Raw genomic sequence first — 23,712 nt, 5'->3', positions numbered from 1 at the left:
CAGCACATAGGTACATCATGTATGTGAGAAAATATTCACCATAATCAAACTGCTTTACTTTTTCAGAGTGAGCTTTCTACCTATTGGCCTATGAATATTAACAACATGAGCTACAGACACATGGAGACTTGGGGAGCAGTAAGCTGTAGCAGGCAGACACTGACACATAATAGGTTATGAAAATGGGCCAAAATAAGGTAAATTCTTAATAAAATTTTAATAACCCATTATTATACAGTATACAGTGATGCAATTTTAAATAAATTAAAATAGACAGGATTATTGACACGTGACCAGTTGCTCAGATACACCATGCTCTTTTTAATTGATTTTACATGTTAGTCCTTTCCAAAAAACACTTTCAAAGCATTTTAAACCAAGTTGTTCACTTCTGCACTGTCTTCACATAATAGGTCTTCATCAAAGGACAGGTCATCATCAGATGACTGGTTATGATCTTAAGTTCCCTCCTCAACAAACTCATGTAGGGGGTGACCAAATGTATCTATGTGAAAAGGATCTTCACTCTCTGATTCTTCATTAAGGCCAGCGTGATGTGTCTCTTTTGTGTGTTCAGAGCATTGGGAAAATGTGTGGTTGTTGTTGTCACACAAATTCCTGATTGATGGATGTTCCTCGAGGGCAAAGTCAGCAGATTCAGGAGTAGCATGGCACTCTAGTCCTTCTGTGCAGCAACCATCTGGCCTCCAGTTTGTTGATTCTAGACACAAAACAAAATCATATAAAACATTTTACATTTGTTTTAAATGTACACCAAGTGTTCAAAGGCAATATTCATGAGTTTGTGGCTTACTAGTCTGTACGTGTTTATTTTTCATAGAAATTCTGTCCATCTTAACACATAGCCAGTTACTACACTAATAGAGCGACGAAGAATGTGTTTTAAAGATATTATATTTGAATCTTTGGATATTAATTTCATTATCAAATCATAGCCCTATAAGCAATATAACAGGCATCTGTGCAGACAACACAGAGTAGAGGCAAAGACATAGCTGCCTCAAAAAACTTAAATATTTCTGGGAGGCATGCTTCTCAGTTGCAGTTTGCTTAACATGCAATAGAAGGGGTATGTGGTCATACTTTACCAACTCACTGATTGTTTGCTTCTGAATCATATCAATAATTTACAGCCTATTTTGTTGACTTTCACAAAACTTCATGTCTGTGTATTTAGAAAATGTGTTTTTGCTAGAGCAGTTGTTCCCTGAGTTCTCCACTCTTTGTGTGTCCCGCTGAAAACACAGGAATCATAAGGTTAAGATATTCAACTTACAACATACTTATGGGCTGTTGTGTTCTTAGTGCAATAGTTTTATCTAGAGTCACTCAGAAAAAAAGGCATGTTCGTGTATATTCTTGACAAAACTGCTATTTCAAACAAAGCACAAAATTCTTATATTCTTACATAGTATTATGCTGCCAAAGGCAAAGAAACTACTGAACTGTAGCTGAGAGAAGACCTTAAATAACAGTTAACCATATAACCACAAAAAAAAAAAATCTCACCTTTTGTCTGTAAGTATTTTCTGGAATCCTAACTTTTCTTCTCCAGCGTGAGTCTTATCTTTGTGTCATTTTCCAGTTGATCGAACTACAGCTCTTCCCCTGAAATAATTTCAATGGACAAAAAATAAGCAATTAGAACCCTGAGTAATAAGTACTTGAAAACCTTAATTCAAAGTCAAAAAGCCTTGCTTTCTTTAATTACAAAACATTTCCTGAATATTTGAACTATTCTATTCTTAAGTAAATCATAAACACATATACAGGCAGGTAAAAAAGACAGTCTCAACATTAAGTGTCTTAGTGAGGTGTTGTTCTACGACAGGCAGCCAGACCAGCTTCAATGTGCCTTGGTACTGATTCTACAAATCTGTGAATACTACAGGAGTGAGAAACAACATTCTAAATAAAAAAGAGATGTTTCCTCTTTTAGTGTTGCTACTGCAAAAGCTGTAGCTTATGACTGACATCAAGACCACTTCCACTGTGTCAGAACTGTTACACAAGATTAAATTATTACCCTTATATCTTTTTATTGATTTACAATGACTCTGCTCTCTTCCAAATAGCAATAAAAAATAAATGCAGTGGCCTGCAAACCTCTCATGTAAAGCTGCATCCAAGCCTGTACTGTTCTCTTGTTTTTTAATTTTTTAAAACAACTTTATTTTAAATTTTACATATTGTTACATCAAAGTCAGATGAACATTCACAGCAAGAAATTATTAACCCTTATCTCACCCCCCACCCCCTCCAGGCGGCGTCCCCACATAAATACACAAACCTTTAGACAACAAGGCAATAACAAATAGAGGGTGTATTAACATGCATGTAAGCACTCATATATAGAACAATATGCATCTAGATGTTGATCCTCTTAATGATAACAATATATACGCTGTTGCCAGAGAGACAAAAAGGAATTAGATAGACAATAACAATAATACAACAATAAGAAAAAAAAAAAAAAAAAAGCAATCACAAAAATAACCCAAACTGGCATGTTTAGAATATGCTACTTGTGGTACCAATATTCTAAACCCTTCAGGAGAAAGGGTAGGTAAGAGCTCCGACAACCATAATCAAAGTCTCCCAACTCAACAGTCACAGAGCCGATATAGCATCTCAGGCTAAAGATAGGCCTCTGACATAGTCCCAACATTATTTCTCTGATCCAATGAATATAGGTGGGGGGAATCCTTCCTTTCCAATTGAGCAGTATCAAACGGCGGGCATGTAATGACGCATAAGCAATCGCATTTTTGTGGAGGCGGGAAAACATCAATTCATCATCAACTGCTCCAAAAATAGCTGTTATTGGGTTGGGAGGTATCGTCCTACCAGATATTGCTGAGAGTGATTGGAAAACCGATATCCAGAAATTGCATAATGATGGGCATACCCAGAACATGTGCCCCAAGGAAACAGGAGAATGATGACACCTGGGACAAATTGGAGCCACATTAGGATATAATTTAGCTAACCTGTCATTAGAGTAATGCAATCTATGGACTATCTTAAATTGAATGAATCCATGTCTGATGCAGAAATATGAAGTGTGTATTAAAGAAATAATGTTTTCCCAAGTATCTTCTGAGATGAGCTCCCCAATGTCTCCTTCCCAAGCTGTCTTAGTTTTATCCAACGTGTGGGGGCAACTATTCAAAATAAGTTTGTATATTTTTGATATTGCACCTTTATTGACTGGATTGACATTAAGAACTGAGTAAGATAGGTCTTTAGGGGGTGGGCATGGATATTCTGGGAAGTGTTTAGAAGCAAAACTCTGAGCCTGAAGGTATCTAAAATAATGTGAATTTGAAAGATTGTGGTCCTTGCACAGAAAAGTAAATGACGCAAAGCTGTCATCAGTAAACAGATCTTGAAAAAAGACCAATCCGCTCCTACTCCAGACGGCAAAAGCCAAATCCAATTGAGATGGTGCAAAAAGATGATTAGACATTATTGGGGAGAAGCCACATGTATTATTGAGGTTAAAATATTTTCTAAACTGGCCCAAAATCCTAATTGTGTTTTGAACCACGACATTCGCACTCAAATCCTTTGCTCTTACATTTAATGGGAGGGGGGCAGTTAAGAAAGAGATTGGGGAGACTGGGAGAGTAGATTGTAACTCCATATGAGCCCAAATAGGGCCATCCTTATCCGCAAACGTGGTAATCCAATATGTCATCTTGGCAATATTAGCAGCCCAGTAATAAAATAAAAAATTAGGCAGACCCAGACCACCCTCTGATTTGACTCTCTCTAAGTTTGATTTCTTTGTACGTGCAGGTTTCTTGTTATATATAAACGATGAGATTAGGCGGTCTAGCTGGGTAAAATAGGATTTTGGGAGAAAAATGGGCACCACTTGAAACAGGTATAAAAACCTGGGTAGTACTGTCATTTTTACTGAGTTAATCCGGCCCGCCAGGGTAATAGGGAGCTTCGACCACCTACCCAGATCACTCTTGGTGCGTTCTAACATAGATTTAAAGATGTATTTAAAAATGTCCTTGACTGAAACAGCTGTCTTGACACCCAAATATGTACATTTTTCTTTCTCAACCTTAAAGGGAAGATGATCGTAATTGATCTGTCGTGCCAGATCAATTAGTGGAAATAGCAGAGATTTAGACAAATTGATTTTGTATCCGGAGATATTCCTAAATCTCTGCAGCAAGGAGAGAAGGCAGGGAATACTTTCTATCGTATCTGACATTTGCACAAGTAAATCATCTGCATAGAGAGATGTTTTATGGATTATGCCACCCCTTGTAATTCCCTTAATCCTATTATCGGATCTAATGGCAACTGCTAACGGTTCAATTGCAATGTCGAACAAAAAGGGCGACAGGCAGCAACCCTGCCTCGTACCCCTATGCAGCATAAAACAGTCAGAGATATTGTTATTAGTTCGAACAGCAGCCATGGGTGCAGAATATAGAATTTTTATCCAATTGCAAAAAATAGGTCCCAATCCAAACTTTTCCAAGGCAGCAAAAAGATAGTTCCATTCAATCCTATCGAACGCCTTTTCAACGTCAGGATTTAGGATAGCCTCAGGTTGTACTGGTGAGTTGGGGGACATTAAAACATTAAACAACCTCCGTACATTAAAAAACAACTGACGTCCAGAAATAAAGCCTGTCTGGTCCTCGTTAATGATGGTAGGAATAATGGCTGCTAATCGCTGCGCAAGGATTTTGGTTAAGATTTTATAGTCGCAACCAAGAAGGCTGATTGGCCTGTAAGACCTACACTGTAGGGGGACCGAGATTGTCGCTTGAGAGAGTGTTGGTGGTAATTTTCCATTGACCAATGATTCATCATAAACAGATTTTAGTTTCTGAGAGTGTAGCTTGTAAAACTCAACAGGGAACCCATCCGGGCCCGGTGACTTCCCTGTTGGAGTTATTTTAATAGCATTTACTATTTCTTCAGATGACAATGGCTGTTCCAAGGACGACTGAGAGTCCGAAGAGAGTTTAGGGATATCTAAAGAGTTGAGAAATTAGTGGATTTCAGACAAGTGAGTGTCTGCCTCCGATTGATACAGGGCAGAATAAAATTGTTTAAACTGATCATCCTTTGGATCATCCGCTCAGCAGACTGTTGTTTAAGCTGAAGTGCGAGGAGTCTCCCTGCTCTATCTCCATGTTCATAATAAAGTTGTTTAGATTTCAAAATGTTTTTTTTCATTCTCCACATTGAAAGTGTATTAAACTCGGATTGAAGCAGCAATTTTTTTTTTTTAAAAGCTCAGGCGTAGGCGAGCGAGCATAGCGTCTATCAACATGGTAAATGATAAATGGACTTGAGCTTATAAAGTGCTTTTCTAGTCTTCCAACTACTCAAAGCGCTTTTACACCACATGTCACACCTACACATTCACACACTGATGGTAGTGATCGCTATGTAGTATCATCCATCAGAAGTAACTAATGCCAGTCATACACCGCCACCGAAGCAGCGAGAGAAATTCTGGGTTAAGTGTCTTGCCCAAGGACACATCGGACATGTTGCCCAGCTGGGGATCGAACCCTCGACCTTCACATCCGCAATGCTGTCTGTTAAATCCCTAAGTTGCCTAGAATGCTCCTTATTCCTTTGGGCAACATAAGAAATAACTTGTCCCCTGATGTACGCTTTCAGAGATTCCCACAGAATACTCCTTGAGGTGTCTGGAGTTACATTCATTTCAAGGAAGAAGTCAATCTGGTCATTAAGATACGTTTTGAAGTGTTTGCACGAAAGCAAGTGGGGGTCTAGGCGCCAGGTGCGCTGGGGCGCTATATTACTAGGAAATATCAAGTCCATTAGTACTGGGCCATGAGCTGATAGCACTTCGCTATGGTAACGACTACTGGGTATCAGGGAAAGCAACTGTTCATCTACTACGAAATAGTCAATCCTAGAATAGCTATGGTAGACGGGGAAAAAAGAGAATTGTTTCACAGTAGGATTTTTTGCCCGCCACGGATCTGATAGGCCGTGAGAGCGAAGGAAGGAGTTAATGGCCACTGCAGATGTTGATAAAGTACTGTTTGGTCTCGGGTTCAACCTATCTAGGTTGGCATGAAGCACACAGTTAAAGTCCCCACCTAACACCAATTTATGGGAATTAAGATCAGAGAGGATTGAAAATACATTTATAAAGAACTTTGAGTCCGTAAATGTTAGCCAGTATTAATGATGTATTAAAGAGTCTGCCAACTGCAACAACATGTCTGCCATGTCTGCCATTGCTGTCAGATATCATTTCTGAAAGTTCAAAAGGAATCCCCTTTCTAATCAAAATTGCCGTTCCCCTGGTTTTGTAATCAAAACGAGAGTGATACACTTGCCCAATCCACTTACATTTGAGAGTTGATATTTAAATGCGTCTCCTGTAAGAATATGACATCAGGCTTTAGTGACTTCAAATGGCTAAAGACTTCGCTTGACCATGTTGTTCAGACCTTTGACATTCCAGCTGATGAAAGAAATTGCATTACGCTTATCTACGCTATTGTTGGGGTTGTATCAAGTCACCTTTGGTTGTATTCTTTAATAATTATACTTAATTATTAATAATATAAATAAAATATCATTAAACTATGTTTAATCTCGTTTTGGGGCACCAACCTGTAATCAGGTAAATATAACCAAAATATCACTCAAATCAGTCTCACATTAGTTATTTAATTACTAATATTATTAATAATGAATAATTATATTTAATAAATTGAAGGCGTGAAATCCGTACACAAAGCCTTCGCACCCAGCTTATATCACAATGTAAATACACCAGTAACCACAAACAACTGCTCTCTTAAATTATAACAGAATTTATTTAAACAAAGCAACATCAATCCAAAATCAATGAACTTAATTAAACAAATCACTATTATAAACTAACCTAAGCAACAAACATTATCAAGCAAGACTTGTGGAAGGGGTGTGTGTGAGAGAGAGAGAGAGAGAGAGAGAGAGAGGGGGGGGGGGGGGGGTGGGGGGGGGAGAAGAAAGGGGAGGAGATGGCTTCGTACCCACGTGGTCACCCTTCCGATGGCGCACACCTAACAAAGGCCTAAATGTGGCCTTAAGGTCTAAAAGAGACTGAGTTCGGCCCTACACAATCTGTGTCTCTGAGGCGTCTGGATAGCCGCGAGTGTATAGATGTGTGTGTGTGTGTGTGTGTGTGTGTGTGTGTGTGTGTGTGTGTGTGTGTGTGTGTGTGTGTGTGTGTGTGTGTGTGTGTGTGTGTGTGTGTGTGTGTGTGTGTGTGTGTGTGTGTGTGTGTGGCCTACGTGCGTAATGGCGCGGTGGTGGAGTTGGTCTCCAGATGTACGTTTACACAGGAATGTGTGTGTGTGTGTGTGTGTGTTCGTAGAAGGGGAAATAAAAGAGAATAAAAGAGAAATGCGTGCCTGAAGAGGCCGGATCACAGTCCGACTCCCGCGCCACAACTCGGAGTAATTCCCTTCATTCACAGAAACAAACCAATAGCCGAATTCAGGTTAATACGGCTTACACTGGCCTTTCTGATCAGAAGAGTAATACCCGGTTATAACGCTGTTACGCTAAACACATATAGGACGCAGCGGTCCGAAACAACAACAAGAGTTTTAAACAGTTAAAACTCAGGACGCAGGTCCAACAAAGATAAAAATTACAGTTTCTGCTTCGATCAACAATTGTTAAAAACCTAATTAATTCTCCGTCGAGTGGAAAGATGTCCTTTTGATGTCCTTTCGTTGCAGGACGGAATAAGACCGTTATCTTTCTGATAATCTGTTATAGTCTGACGCTCTCCGAGAAACTGAGATGCGTTCACTGGACAATCCGAGCTCGGAATTTAGAACATTGCCGGCCGCGGATTACCTGCGCGCCAAAAACGTAAAACAAAGGAAGATTGTTGCAGGAAACAGGAGGTGAGCTTGTGTCTCCAAACACTAGAAGTCAGCGCGTGGAAAGAGAAAGAACAATGGAAGACTTGGAGCTTTGTAGCCTGGCCTGCTCCATGGGGGGTCTACCTCAGGTCCCCTCCAATGAGGAGAGAGAGGTTCCGGTCCCCCCTTTACTTCACACGTAGGTGTGAAGTACCGCAGGGGATTCTGGGATTAAGAGTCCTTTTAAGCCTCTTTGTGATCTCAGTGAATAACTCAAATGAGGCTTCAAACAGAGGTGCAGGCCCAAGTCCATTGTTTGACTGCGTGGCCCAACACTATCGAGAGCCGTAGTTCCACAAATGAGTATATGAACTGGTATAACACAATAGCAAAGCCTGCACAAATATGTGTATGATTGGGTTAAAACATGTAATAAAAGCAAAACTGCAAGACAAAAAACAAACAAAAACAGAAAAGAAAACAAGAAAGGACTGCTTACCATCCTGGATCCCAAGGCTGGTCTTCTCCCTGAGACTTAAACACACTCATCCCTCTCCTATAACACATCAAGGCTAACCTAAACTCTCACATGAACTGTGCAGAACAAAATGGAACAGGGCCCACCTAGCACCGTCATTACAACATGTATATAAGCACTTTAATGACCACAGGCTGAGACATCTCTTAAATCTACATGAAGAGGATATAACCACTAAAATATAAAATAAATAAATAAAGGAGGGACTTCCGGTGAGGCGCGAAGCAAGATGGCAGCACGGCACTGAGCGCTGACATAAACCCCTCTTTTTTAGAGTTAATTGGGGCTCATAGACGATATTAAAACAAGCCTGATTCAGAGAAGAGTTAACTAAAGACATGGCTTCGGAAAAAGAACGAAGCTCGACTAAGAAACTAGATTCCAGCAGACGAAACCAAGCTAGCGATTCACCCGAGGAATTAGCTTTGCTAATCAAACTAACAACAGAGATGGAATCTGTTCATGACACGACATGCTAAAGGACTCGCTTGAAAAAGCTCTCGGACCTATAGAAAAGCATATGGAAGAAAATGGAAACATCCTCCGATCGTTAAAGGAACAATCAGACATTCATGCTAAGAAATTCAACACGGTCTTCAAAAAGATAGACAAAAACGAGAAAGGCACAGGCTCATGTCTCGCAGAGGGTTAGGAAGACACAATGTGCGGAGGGCGATGATCCGAGAGGCTATCTACAGAAGATGCTGCCTAAGTGGATTCCACAACACTTTGGTGGAAATAGATAGAGCTCATCGCAGACCATGATCTTCAGGCTTCTATGCTACACCGACCGGCAGGTTATCCTGGAGGGACCCGCCCTCCCCGATTACAGTCCTGGGACAACGCAGGAGTGGCAGGAATACAAGGGGATCCGCTCTAAACTCCGACAGAAGGGGATTGAATCATTCTTTATATATCCGGCGATTTTGAAAGTGAATCACAAGGGTATGAGGATGTCATCTAACTCGGCAGAGGAGGTGGAGGAAGGTATGGAAGACGACACGGAGCTGAGAGCATAGGCTATCTGGGATATAACGGACATGAGCAGGCTATGTCCTACAGGTGCTGTTTTATGTTTTTTCTCCTGATGGAAAATCGGTAAGGTACCTCTTTGTTTTTTTAAGAAAGGAGCCAATTTGTTTTTCACTTCTGCGGGCGAGTTATGATGTGATGGCTCAGTTAACTTGTTAAGTTAATAAGGACAATGTGGTACTGGGATAGAAGTCTGACCAGAATATATATTTTAACTCCAAGGTGATTTTGAATACAAAAATGTTATAGGATTATCACGAATGGAACTGGAATAATAGTAGTTTGCTTTGATTGTAACCAACAGGTTCGTTTTGGTTTACTCAGGAGATATGTCGCCGTTGTGCGACGGCCTATTAAAGCAACAGTCTCCAGCGGGAGCTGTTGTGCATCTCAAAGAATAGGTGTTAAATTACTTTAAGGTTATAATGCTCTTAAGTTTGAAGATTAATAGGGTTAGACAGATGTTTTTGTTTAGTTGATATGACTGTCTATGGCAGGGGTGTCCAAAGTTTTTTTAGTGAGGGCCAAATACAAATAAATGTATTTGGGGCCGGGCCACACACTAGAGGTGACATATTAACACATGAATACTGTGTGTATTTCTAACTCACTTATAATCTGAAGAACATTGCACTCAGTGGGAGCAGTGATGGTGTCCTTTGGATTGAAGGATGGCTGACATGTCTGGAGTAAGTTTGGTGGTTGAGACACGAAGGACTTCACAGAGATGGCTATCAGTCATTCTGGTTCTCAGTCTGCTTTTGTTATGATTTAACAGAGAAAATGTTTGTTCACATATGTATGTTGAGCCGAACAGGCTCATCATTCTTTTTGCGTGGCGTCTCATCAGAGGAAACTTTATCCAAACTCTGATAGAAGTCAGGGAGGGAGAGAAGCTGATGTTGACTCTTCAGAGAATCATCACATTGCATTTCAATCAGTTCTAACTGCAGACTCTCTTCCACTTCTTCTGCATCCACCAGAAAGGGGGTCGAGAACAGCTTGATTTCTTTTTCAATGACAGAAAAATCTTGGAAACGCTAGTTGAATTCTGTCAGGAGAGATGTAATCACAGACACATATTTCTCCTTTTTAGCAGAAAGGTCGGCCTTTGGAATAGCAGACTTGATTTCAGACAGCGCAGGGAAGTGTGCAGCATTAAAGCTTCGTAGTTGTGTCTCAAACAGACGGAGCTTTACACAGAAGGCTTTCATGTGCGCATACAGGTGAGGCACCAGCTGTTCTTTGCCTTGTAGGTTCTTGTTCAGTGTATTCAGATGATGAGTAAGATCAAATAAAAAAGCCAGGTCTGACAGCCAAGAGGTCGGCCCTTTTCTTTCAAAAACTGGTCGATTTCTGATCTCAGCGAGTAAAACCGCTGCAGCACAGAGCCGCTTCTTGGTGGATTATACAGTGCATCCTAACAGCCTCACCTCCACTCTCTTTTACCTTGGCGCACACCATCGATGCCATTCCTTTGCGCTCGCTGGTCATGGCCGAAGCTCCATCCGTTGTTACTCCACAGAGCTTTTCCCATTTAAGCCCCATCTTTTCAATGGCCTCCGACACAGCTTCAAAAATGTCTTTACCCGTCGTTGTGCCTTTTAGGCTCATCATATCAAGCAGCGCCTCCGTACAGGAAAAATTATCATCCACTCCCCGCAAAAAAATTAACAGCTGCTCGATGTCTGTGGCATCTGTGCTCTCATCGCATGCTATCGAGTAAAAATCAAAAGCACAAGCTTTGTCTTTCAGCTGAAGTTTCAAGTTAGCTGACAAGTCCTCGATTCTCCGCACCACTGTATTTCTGGACAAGCTCACGTTTTTGAAATCCTGCACTTTTTCCGGGCACATTATTTCTGTGACTTTGATGAGGCACTGCTTTATGAAATCGCCGTCTGAGAACGGTTTGCCGTGCTGGGCAATAAGTTTAGCCACTTCATAGCTTGCTGTTGTGGCGTTTTCCTGTATTTTGTTTGTACGAAAAAAAATCTGTTGTTGAGCTTGCAGGCTAGCTGCCATTTGCTTGACTTTCTGTGTTCGTTTGGCACCGGTGTACGATGTGTAGCTCTGGTCTCATTGTGCCGATGGACATTATACTCTTTCATCACAGCAACATCTTCCTTGCAAATCAAACAGACACACTTTCCGTTGACTTCTTTGAAGAAATATTCATTTTCCCACCGTGTTTGAAATCTCCTACACTCACTAGCTATTTTGCGCTTCTTCGGTGCTGCCATTTCTGGTGACTACCTTCGCGGTATAAGTTTTTCTTTGCTTAATTTTGTTTAGTGGAGAAGCACCGTTTCTGTGGCTGGCTCCATCTAGTGTTGAAACTGAAAAGTGCAACAGAGTTGAGCTCAAGCTTCTTGTACGGGCCATATTCAATTATATTTTCAGAATTTGCTGCGGGCCAATAAAAACTGGACCGCGGGCCGCAGTTGGCCCGCGGGCTGTAGTTTGGACACCCCTGGTCTATGGGAACCATTATGCCTGTCTTATTTTCAAAGCTAGGAGGGGGACAGTCAGTGTTCGGTGTTTGACATTGCTAAGTGACACTCACGGATGCTACGAGGAAAGGGGTTGAGGGGTTGAGGGGGAGGGGGGGGAGGGGGGGGAGGGGGTTAACTCAGGGCAACACAGACAAAGTTGAAAGTTTCATTGTATCATTTAATGTTAGAGGACTAAATTCTCCCTACAAGCGATCAAAGATCTTGGATTTCTTACGCAGAAAGAAGATTGATATTGCAATGTTACAGGAAACACATCTTATACCTAATGACGTTTCCAGGGTTCAAAATCGTTTCTATAAACCTGTGGTGGCATCAGCTGATGGTACGTGAACAAAAGGAGTAAGGATTTTAATGAGCCGTAGCTTGAATGTATCAATTGATAAGACTGGCTCTGACAATAAAGGGCGTCTGGCATTTTGCTGTGTGTCCATTCAAGACAAAAAAGTTGCATTCGTTAGCCTATATGCCCCAACCATATTTAAGGCCGAATTCTTTCCCTCAATTACCTCACAACTATTGAAATTAGGTGACTACCAACTGTATGTTGGTTCTGACATGAATGCTTTTGTGAATTCTAACCTCGATAAATCTTCCACAACTATATCAGGTTCTCAAGAAGCTGCATCCAAAGCACTTAATCTCTTTATATCAGACTTAAATCTAGCTGATGTGTGGAGGATGTATAATCCATCTGCTAAAGACTATACCTTCTTTTCTACAAGACATAAAACCTTCTTGCGAATAGATTACATCCTTATATCCTCTGGTTTGCTGCCTTCTGTACAATTAATAGAATTTTTGCCCAGACATTTATCGGAGCACAATCCAGTCATTTCCACTTTTAATTATGGTAATATAAAAAATAGGGCTACTAGATGGAGGTTCAACTCCACTCTTCTACAAAACAAGGAATTTATTTCACAATTAAGAACAGAACTGACTGAATTTATAGCTTTGAACAAAAATAGTGTCACAGATATGACAGTAGTTTGGGCCTCCATCAAGGGCTTTATTTGGAACAACGCCATACGGTTAAGTTCCCACTTACATAAAAACTGGCTTCAAAAGGTTTCCGCACTAGAAGAACAATGTAAAATTTTGGAGAATGATCTTAAAAGTAGGTACACCGTAGCAAAAGACAACGGTCTCAAATTGAAACAAGCACTTTTGGCACAAGATTTTGGCACTATCTATAAAACAACAAGAAGCTAAAAGGTCCATACCATCGATTAGATGTGCTAAACGTGGAGTCGTATCTTCAACAGAGGAAATAAATGAGACAAGAATTATTTTAAAAACCTGTATACAGGTGGCTCAGTTCCTTCTGAAGAGGACTTCATTAGGTTTTTTAGTGGGTTGGACCTTCCTACATTGTCATTGGAAGACACCAAAAATCTAGACTCTCCTATTACATTGGATGAACTACTTAAAGCAGTCAAAATCACAAACAAGGGCCGTACGCCAGGTATAGATAGCATACCTGTGGAGCTTTACTTAGCAATTTGGGATATTATTGGACGTATTATTAAGGGACGTCTCGCCTCTGATAATATTCGCCGGCTCCTACACATTCTGAGTGCAACACATAAAATCCCACCTGACTGTGGCCTTCTTTTTCTGGATGCGGAAAAGGCATTTGATCGTCTTGAATGGCCTTACCTTTGGAGGGCTTTAAAAGAATTTAAATTTGGAGATAAATTTATCAATATGATCCAAACACTGTATGCTAACCCTACAGCGCGGGTATGTGTGGGAGGAGGCTTCTCTGATTTCTTTGACATAAAACAGGGCACGCGCCAGGGGGACCCTTTGTCCCCTTTGATGTTTAATTTATCCATAGAACCGCTGGCACAATTAATTAGATGCTGTCCACAATTCTCCTCTATTACGATAGGTGCAACGTCGCACTCCATATCGCTATATACGGACGACACATTAGTTGACATGGCAGATGTTCAACGGACTCTCTCCTTTGTTTTAGAAACACTGGAATCCTTTGGATATTTATCAGGATACAAGATGAACATATCAAAATCAGCACTGATGCTGATAAATACTGATAAAGGTAGAGTGTCTCTCCCACCCCAGATTAATGTGACAAATGAGGTTCTTTACTTGGGTATCAAAATTAATGCTTCCCTATCAACTATAGCCAAAACAAATTACTCTTTAGTAAAAAAATAGAGGAAGATATTAAAAGATGGAGACATCTGCCAGCATCAGTCCCAGCCAGTATATTGGTTATCAAAATGAACGTCTTACCCAGAGTTAATTTCTTTAGCTCATTGATCCCACTTGCACCTCCAACAGGATACTGGCAAAAACTGGACTCATTATTACAATCCTACATTTGGAATGGTAAAAGACCCAGTATAAAGTGGTCAGCCCTTCAATTCAGAAAATCAGATGGAGGATGGGCATGTCCGAATTTTAAAATGTATCACTGGGCATTTGTGTTGAGAAGTCTCAGTAGTTGGATGGAAGAAGATAAAAAGTCAGCTTGGAAGCATTAACAAGAGTTAATAGCGCCGATAAGATTAAAGGATTTTCTCCTTATAGGTATGTCTACCAAGAGGTGTGGTTTATATTATGGTCCGATTTTAACTCATATGCTGCGGGTGTTTAAAGCAGCAGAAAAGTTCCTAAATTTTAAAAGTGTATGGTGTAAGTCATCTCCAATATGGAACAATAATCACCTTCTAACTGGGGGAAAGTCATTCACCAATAAAAGCTGGGAGGATAAAGGTATTACGACTCTTCAAGATATTAATGGAGCAAATAATATCCGTAACTTTCAAGAGCTTGTCTCTCAATATGATATTGATAAGCACTCTCTTTTTTCTACTTCAGAGTAAGGTCAGCCTGTAAAGCCTACAAGGTTCCCTGGGGGTCGGATTTAAAACACCATCCTATTTTAAGTTGGATAAAGAGTGCCCTGAAACGGATAGTGTCATATATCTATGATAAATTAACCTCCCAGAAATATATGTCCACGTCAGGAATGAAAGCTTGGGACAGGGATATATCCGGATTGGGACAAGAGGGATAGCTGGGTTTAACATTCAGTAAATTCGCTAGGCTGTTGTACTGCCTGTAACTTGATGGTGTTTCAATAAAAAATGAATGATAAAAAAAATAAAAAAATAAAAAAATAAAGAATGTTACCCTCGATATATAAACAGTAGTGATTACAAAAGAAAAAAGATGGCTTAGTTACAACACAGATAAATCACCATTCAGTTTAAAGTGTAGCATTGTAATTCAGCCACCAATAGGCTAGTGGCTGTTCAGAGTTTAGACCACAGAAATTGTCTTGTTGTTACCGAGTCCTTCTTACCGGAATAAGCCCAAAGACCAAACATAAGACGCAGCCAACTGTAGTGTGGTAAGTAGTTAAACATTTCACCAGCCTGAGCCATGAGCTTCAACATAAACATGAAGCATCAATAGTCCGTCTCCCGCAGACGGCAGATTGGCCTCAATGTACTGCTTCGCCTTGGTCAGGTCTTCAAAAGATGTTTGTTTGCCAGCTGAGGTCGTGACCTTGAGTGTGGCTGGATATAAGAGACATCGGCGAAGTAATCCCCGAACTTCTGTGAAGGCCGCTCTCTTTTTCCTGACTGACGCCGAGTAATCCGGGTAGATGTGGAAGCGCTTGCCGTTGTGGGAGATCGGTCCCGACCCCATAGCCTTCCGGAGAACGTCTACTTTCTCCTGAAAGTGGAATTTAATAATTATGGGTCTTGGAGCGTCCCCATCTTTCAGCCTCGCTGTAAACTCCTGTGCAGGTCAAGGCTAAGTGTCTCCTATAGCAGCTGAGCAACGGCCTTCTCCGGTCGTATATATTTCCAAATCCTTCCTCCACTCCGAGTAGTCTGCAGTTATCTCTCCACTGTCGGGATTCCAAGTCGTCGGTTTTATCCACTAAGCGGCTTATCTGTGCCGACATGGTGGTAACTTTAGCCTCAAGCTCCACGACCCGGTTAGCATAGCCGTTAGCTCCCTCCTCAAGATCCTCAAAACGTGTTACAAACGATGCGTTTTCCTTCCTGTGCGCACGTTTGAGATTTCAGACCTCAAGTCAGCTGTCAGTTCACCTGTAGCCACCAGGTGGGTCCTCTCCTCCAGGTGGGTCCTCTCCTCCAGGTGGGTCCTCTCCTCCAGGTGACACAGTCTTGTTCCAGGGAAACGGACAGAGCACACAAAACCACGCCCCCCCCCCCCCCCCCCCCCCATTTACTTTTTATTTTTAGTCTGTGTTCTCTTCAGGATCTGAGCTCACCAAATTAAAATATAGAGATAAACTGTGTATTACTTACCCCACTGACCTTTGATCACGTGGCTACAAGGACAGGGAAACACACACACCGTTAATGCATCTATGGTCAGATTTACTAAAGGTGTGTGTGTCTTAAAACGTGTGTAAACTTGATACCACCAGCAAAAACAGTGTTATCTGATCTACTAACGGTGAGCTGTGAGGACTGCGTCTTTCAAATGAGCAAAACAACACACGTTGACCATTTAGTACGTTTGACTTAATGAATATTCAGTATGGTTTCTGTCCTAACGTGTAAAACACTGGGAGGAGAAAATGCAAACAAGTGAAGTTAGTACACACATTGTGATTTACCTCTGCACCAGGACGGACAGAAGATCTGTTTTATCGCCGGACTCTTTTCCTTTCACCAATCGCGGACAAAGCGATTCACAAGTGAGGCTTAATTAGGTCTGGGCAGAATTAGCTTTAGAGAGTGTTTTTAACAATTGTTGATCGAAGCAGAAACTGTAATTTTTATCTTTGTTGGACCTGCGTCCTGAGTTTTAACTGTTTAAAACTCTTGTTGTTGTTTCGGACCGCTGCGTCCTGTATGTGTTTAGTGTAACAGCGTTATAACCGGGTATTACTCCTCTGATCAGAAAGGCCAGTGTAAGCTGTATTAACCTGAATTCGGCTATTGGTTTGTTTCTGTGAATGAAGGGAATTACTCCGAGTTGTGACGCGGGAGTCGGACTGTGATCCGGCCTCTTCAGGCACGCATTTCTCTTTTATTCTCTTTTATTTCCCCTTCTACGAACACACACACACACACACACACACACACACACACACACACACACGCACAGAGATCTATACACTCGCGGCTATCCAGACCCCTCAGAGACACAGATCGTGTAGGGCCGAACTCAGTCTCTTTTAGACCTTAAGGCCACATTTAGGCCTTTGTTAGGTGTGTGCCATCGGAAGGGCGACCACGTGGGTACGAAGCCATCTCCCCCCCTTTCTTCTCCCCCCCCCCCCCCCCCTCTCTCTCTCTCTCTCTCTCTCTCTCTCACACACACACACACACACACACACACACACGCACACACTTACATTCACACCCCTTCCACAAGCCTTTGCTTGATAATGTTTGTTGCTTAGATTAGTTTATAATAGTTATTTGTTTAATTAAGTTCATTGATTTTGGATTGATGTTGCTTTGTTTAAATAAATTCTGTTATAATTTAAGAGAGCAGTTGTTTGTGGTTACTGGTGTATTTGCATTGTGATATAAGCTGGGTGCGAAGGCTTTGTGTACGGATTTCACGCCTTCATTAAATTTAGTTATTCATTATTAATAATATTAGTAATTAAAGAACTAATTTGAGACTGATTTGAGTGATATTTTGGTTATATTTACCTGATTACAGGTTGGTGCCCCAAAACGAGATTAAACATAGTTTAATGATATTTTATTTATATTATTAATAATTAAGTATAATTATTAAAGAATATAACCAAAGTTGACTTAATACAACCCCAACAATCTGGTCTGCAAATCTTTTTTTCTAAATGTAAGTGTTGAAAAACGGGGGTCGTCTTATAATCAGGGTCGTCTTATATTCGGACCAATACGGTATTTGCCACTGAAATTTTCCAGAAAGCCTCCAATGTTGTGTGAGCCCAGGTTGTCTCCACCAATGGCTTGCAAGATTCCTTTGTATTTCTGTCCATTGGTTTCAAGGTCTTGAAGGTCTTTCATCAAGCATCCCATGACCAAATCCTGACTCAAATACTCAAAATCATTTTCTCTACAGAGAAGAACAAATTGCATCTGGTCGATACTTGACCGGTTGTGTGGCAAAAGGTCTGCAAGTGTGAGATACATGGCCAGTATTTTATGTTTCTTTTTTCCTGACCCCAGTGGGTGTACAATTTTGAATAATCTTGATAAAGTATCAAGCCTAAAGATGACCTCTCTGTCTCTGTCATGTTGTTTCCGATGTTTTCACCTTCCCACACATCTTGTAAAATATCATCCGACTGGATACGGCTGTGTACTTCGCTATATTGTTCCATCACTGACTTGCATTGAAAAACGGCTTCAATTGTCTGTTTTATATGGACACACTGAGCAAAACACTCTTTACCAGCTTCATTCTGTCCTAGACAAGCAGGCAAAGGTCCAACATAATTAAAGCTCTTCTTGTACCATGTTTTTCTGCGCTGGTCCATTTTTAATGTGCGGCTATTGCATGCCCAGAAGAGATCACCTGCTTTCAGTTCATCAATGATGTCATTAATGGAAGCCTCTGGAACCCCAAGTGCAACTAACTTCTCATTAAGTTTAAAAAGTAAGTGTGATTGGTTGACATCGTGAATTGACTCTATGTCTTCAATGATTGTCTGAATGACAGAGGATGGAAGCAGTGATTTAGCCTGTAGCTTCAAATAAAACAGAGCGAGATTCCTTCACAATAAGGTCTCATAGATATTCTCTGGACCAACCTCAAAATCCTCTTCCTCATCTATATGTTGTTCTGATGTCATCATATCACCATCATTGTTTTGAGAGGTTTCAGCTTCAGTCTCCTGTGCCGTGGCAACAATGGGATTAATAAGGTTTGCCTCTGTTGAATGTTTGTGCTTTCTTGATAAGTAGGATGTAAATGATGATATTACAGTGAAAGTCTTGTCACACTGATTAAAGGTGCATGCCACTGTTCGTCCCTCTTTAATGTGCACTCTCAGATGGGAATACAACTGACTCACTGTATCACATTTTGCACTACACAAATCAACATGGCATTTTAGAGGCTGTGTTTCTCCTCCTGTTTGTCGAACCTTGTTGTCATCTGCTGGTGGGCACCTTACATCTACACAGCCGACACGTTTGCTTGTAGGTGTGGCTGTCCGTTAGTGTCTGCACGCGGCGCATGGAACGGATTGTGTGTGTGTATGTGAGTCTGATCGGCATCTAATCGGCATTAGACCGGCCGGTCACGGGTCAGGGCCGAGCAGGCTAAAAACATGTCAATCTCCCCTGAGTTACATAGCGCCCATCTGTCAATTATGTCAGCTATACGCGCCTTACTCTGGATTACATATCGTTCACACAATCCAAACGGAGCCATTAAAAAAACATTCAGCCCTGTACAGTGCGTGCCCGTGATGACAATAACTAATCAGACCTATTCAGTTTTATTTTACAAGGCTATGAACAACACGCACAATAAATGCTGCGAGAACGGCCTTTTTGGAGGTGACTGCTTTTTATTAATATGTCTCAACGCATTGCAGACCCATATAACAACCCCTACCAACGCTTGAAATTATAAGAAAATGTTTTGTGGGGTTTTCCCATTTAGCAATTGTTAAGATCAAGCTAATGGTAGCTGGCAAATAATTTACTCACTGTGTGTGCCTGCAGTGTTTGTGTGTCATTTCAAACTCTAGCTAATGCTAATCTTACAAATGACTTCAAACTTAGTAAGTGATGGTTTTTGCCTATTCTAACTACCTAACACTCACCTGTTTATTGTCAGGATGGAGATGGGTAACAATCTGACTTCCAACTCCACTGTCCTCCCAACCATTTGGTCTCACCTTCTTGTTCCCAACATGCATTGCAAAAAATACGAGAAATTACTGTTTACTTTCCTTCAAGCAATAATACAGTAAAATATTGTTATAAACCTTTATAATACAGGGTTGTCCTGTATTTAAACATAATAGGATTTTACAGTTGAAAATTCCTTGTAAATTTACAGCAATTCGTTAGAGTGTAGAGTTATTTTCACAGCACACATGTATATGAAAGTCCCCACAAATTAAAATAGAGTCATAATCCAGCACGATACCCGCTGGAAAGTAAAAAGTCAGCAAACTCATGTATGAAATGTTTGTTGTATTTCGGTGGACGGTACACGGGAGAGGAGAGGTTTCAAAGAGCTGCAACTCAAAGCTTGTGTATGTGACCGGTCTATTCAAGCGACAATGAAAAGCAGATTTCATTACAGTAGCTAGCCCTCCACCTCAGCCAGAAGTACGAGGAGAGCTGAAAAATGTACAATCAGGAGGGAGAAGCTCTGAGAAGGATGTGGACTCACCAACTTGTAGCCAGGTCTGTCAGGAACATAACATCCAGCTCACGGCATGTGAAAAAATCATTCAGCACAAACGTTTTGTTGGCTACAGATCTAGCATTAATAAGAGCCATCTGAAGATTTAAATCCACACAGCCCCGGTTAGGAGCACGGCACAATGGGCGGGTTAGGGTTAGCACTTCGTATGCACAAGATCCATGAAACAGCTGGCAGGCCCCAGCTGTGAGGAGGACGCCGCGCTGTAGTTAGTGGATCAGTGAAGTCAGGCTGGCAGGGTGGAGGCTCGCAACTATCGGGCCATGCACAGCAGCCTTCAGGCCGGGATAGATAGGCTGGATCCATCGTGGGCTCAGGACAACAGGAAAGTGGCGGTGGAAGCCACGGGAGCCATCATCATCATGGAAGCGAAGAGGATCAACATCTGAAGATTTCAGGTGAGCCTTGTGTCGAACTAGCACTCCTGTGCGCTTTCTACGAGGAAGCCCGCACGGTAGACGGCGCAGGTAAGGCGGGATGTTTGAGGTGGAAGGCTCCTTGTGTGTTCTCCCAAAGTGCCTCTTGACAGATACAGTTCCTTCCAAGAGACTTGGATGTTGAGTAGAGCTTGGCGATCATAAACCAGGAGAGCAGTTATATCCCATTTAAATAACAGAGCAGCAAACAGAAGGCAGACTGGCCGAACATACTGAGACTTCAGATTCTTCCTTTCCTTACCTCCTTACCTCCTTACTTCCTTACCTTCCTGCTTCCTCTTCCTACCTCCCTCCTTCATTTGTTATCCTTTAAAGTTTCACCTCCTTCCCTCCTTCTTTGTCTCCTCCTCTCCTTCCTATCTTCTCTGCCTCTTCATCTCCTTTTGTACCTCCTTGTCTCCTTTACTTCCTCTCTACTACTTTACATAATCTACACCTCTACCTCCTCTTCTTTTCCTACTTATGTCCTTCTCTACCTCCTTATGTCATTCCCTGTCTCCTTATCTCCCTCTCTGCCTCTTCATGTCCTCTTCCTCCTTATATCCTTTCTTCCCTACTTGTCTCCTTCTCTGCCTCTTCATGTCCTCTTCCTCCTTATCTCCTTCTCTTCCTTCTTATATCCTTTCTTCCATACTCATGTCCTTCTCTGCCTCCTTAGCTCCTCTGCCTCCATATCTCCTTCTCTTCCTACTCATGTCCTTCTCTGCCTCCTTGTCTCCTTCTCTGCCTCCTTATCTCCTTCTCCCCCTCCTCCTTCCTCACCTGTTCCTCCAGCAGTTGTTATTTGTGATTAAATCGAGGCAGCCGATTGGCTGATTGCTGTGTCTGTTGGACCAATGAGAGAGGCGGGTGACTGTGACTGAGAAAGTGTTTTATTCTTCACAAACATGAACACACAAACACGTGACAGCAGGTGTTTCCATGGCAACCCGGGCCCAATGTTGGGCCAGTCGATGACGGATGAGAAGAAAGTAAATTTAATGATGTTTGATCAGAGAGTCTGCAAGTGAGAAATCATTCAAAGGCCCCACCCCTTAGTTACTGTTGCTAACGTGTCAATCTGTGTATTATGGGATGTCACATGAACAGAGATTCAAATAAAGATTAAACTTCACTTTGTAAACAACCTGTTTCATTTGTTTCTAAATAAAATCCTCCCGTCTTGTCAATGGTGTGTTCAAGTCCCCTGGGAACAGGCAGCTTTCTGCACATCTGCTGGAGAGCACGATGACATCACCACAGGTAACCTTTAATTACCCATCATCCTTTTTGATTTTACACGATTTAACACACAAAGAACATAAACAACACGTGTAACAGCTGATTAACCAACACTGACCATGTGTCTTTGAATGCACCACGCTCTCATGAACCTCTCGTTACATCTTCCTACACATCAGATAGAAACGCTAAGAATGTTTGAACATCATGAGGAGGCAGGAAGGATGTAGGACAAGAAAAGGAAATGAAGGATGTAGGAGGGGACTGAAGTGTTGTGTTGTTTTGTGTATTTCATGTGTTGTGTAACTGAAGCAGGTTTTTGTGTGTTTGCGAGGCTGTGATGACATCAATGTCCTGTCAAATCCACGCCAACTTCCATATGTCAACATTTCCCTGCTGTGAAGCTGATTGGCTGAGCTGTGATGTCACTCTGATGTCAGACCTCCATGCCGTCTGGTTTGGGGTTTGTAGAGATCCACAGGTTTGATTGGTCGACAGCAGTCTTTGTTTGAGGAGAGCTGAGGGGACAGACCAGCATCAGTGTTTCCATGGTTACAAAGACCAGCATTAGTGTTTCCATGGTTACAAAGACCAGCATTAGTGTTTCCATGGTTACAAAGACCAGCATCAGTGTAAACGTGGTTACAAAGACCAGCATCGGTGTTTCCATGGTTACAAAGGCCAGCATCGGTGTTTCCATGGTTACAAAGGCCAGCATTGGTGTTTCCATGGTTACAAAGGCCAGCATCGGTGTTTGACCATGGTTTTAAAGACCAGCATCAGTGTTTTCATGGTTACAAAGACCAGCATCAGTGTTTCCATGGTTACAAAGACCAGCATCAGTGTAAACGTGGTTACAAAGACCAGCATCGGTGTTTCCATGGTTACAAAGACCAGCATCAGTGTTTCCATGGTTACAAAGGCCAGCATCGGTGTTTGACCATGGTTTTAAAGACCAGCATCAGTGTTTTCATGGTTACAAAGACCAGCATTAGTGTTTCCATGGTTACAAAGACCAGCATCAGTGTAAACGTGGTTACAAAGACCAGCATCGGTGTTTCCATGGTTACAAAGGCCAGCATCAGTGTTTTCATGGTTACAAAGACCAGCATCAGTGTTTCCATGGTTACAAAGACCAGCATCAGTGTTTCCATGGTTACAAAGACCAGCATCAGTGTTTCCATGGTAACAAATACCAGCATCAGTGTTTCCATGGTTGCAAAGACCAGCATTACTGTTTCCATGGTTACAAAGACCAGCATCAGTGTAAACATGGTTACAAAGACCAGCATCAGTGTCACCATGGTTACAAAGACCAGCATTACTGTTTCCATGGTTACAAAGACCAGCATCAGTGTCTCCATGGTTACAAAGACCAGCATCAGTGTAAACATGGTTACAAAGACCAGCATCAGTGTAACCATGGTTACAAAGACCAGCATCAGTGTAAACATGGTTACAAAGACCAGCATCAGTGTAAACATGGTTACAAAGACCAGCATCAGTGTCACCATGGTTACAAAGACCAGCATTACTGTTTCCATGGTTACAAAGACCAGCATCAGTGTCTCCATGGTTACAAAGACCAGCATCAGTGTAAACATGGTTACAAAGACCAGCATCAGTGTAACCATGGTTACAAAGACCAGCATCAGTGTAAA

At 41.6% G+C, this 23,712-nt stretch overlaps 1 protein-coding gene across 2 annotated transcripts in view; it reads right to left on the bottom strand.

Moving 5' to 3' along the window:
* Positions 1-21,680: 21,680 nt before the first annotated feature.
* chodl (chondrolectin) overlaps positions 21,681-23,712 on the bottom strand; it is a 6,834-nt gene continuing 4,802 nt past the window's right edge. For both annotated transcript variants that reach the window (XM_029282537.2, XM_029282538.2), the window contains exon 8: positions 21,681-22,569. In XM_029282537.2, the coding sequence (XP_029138370.2) occupies positions 22,488-22,569 (82 nt within the window). In that variant the 3' untranslated portion in view covers positions 21,681-22,487. The remainder of the gene's footprint in view (positions 22,570-23,712) is intronic.

The sequence above is a fragment of the Labrus bergylta genome, chromosome 20 (genome assembly GCF_963930695.1).
Source record: "Labrus bergylta chromosome 20, fLabBer1.1, whole genome shotgun sequence".
NCBI classification, from domain to species: Eukaryota; Metazoa; Chordata; class Actinopteri; order Labriformes; family Labridae; genus Labrus; species Labrus bergylta.
The sequence above is the reverse complement of the archived record's forward strand: the minus strand, read 5'-3'. Positions and strand labels throughout refer to the sequence as shown.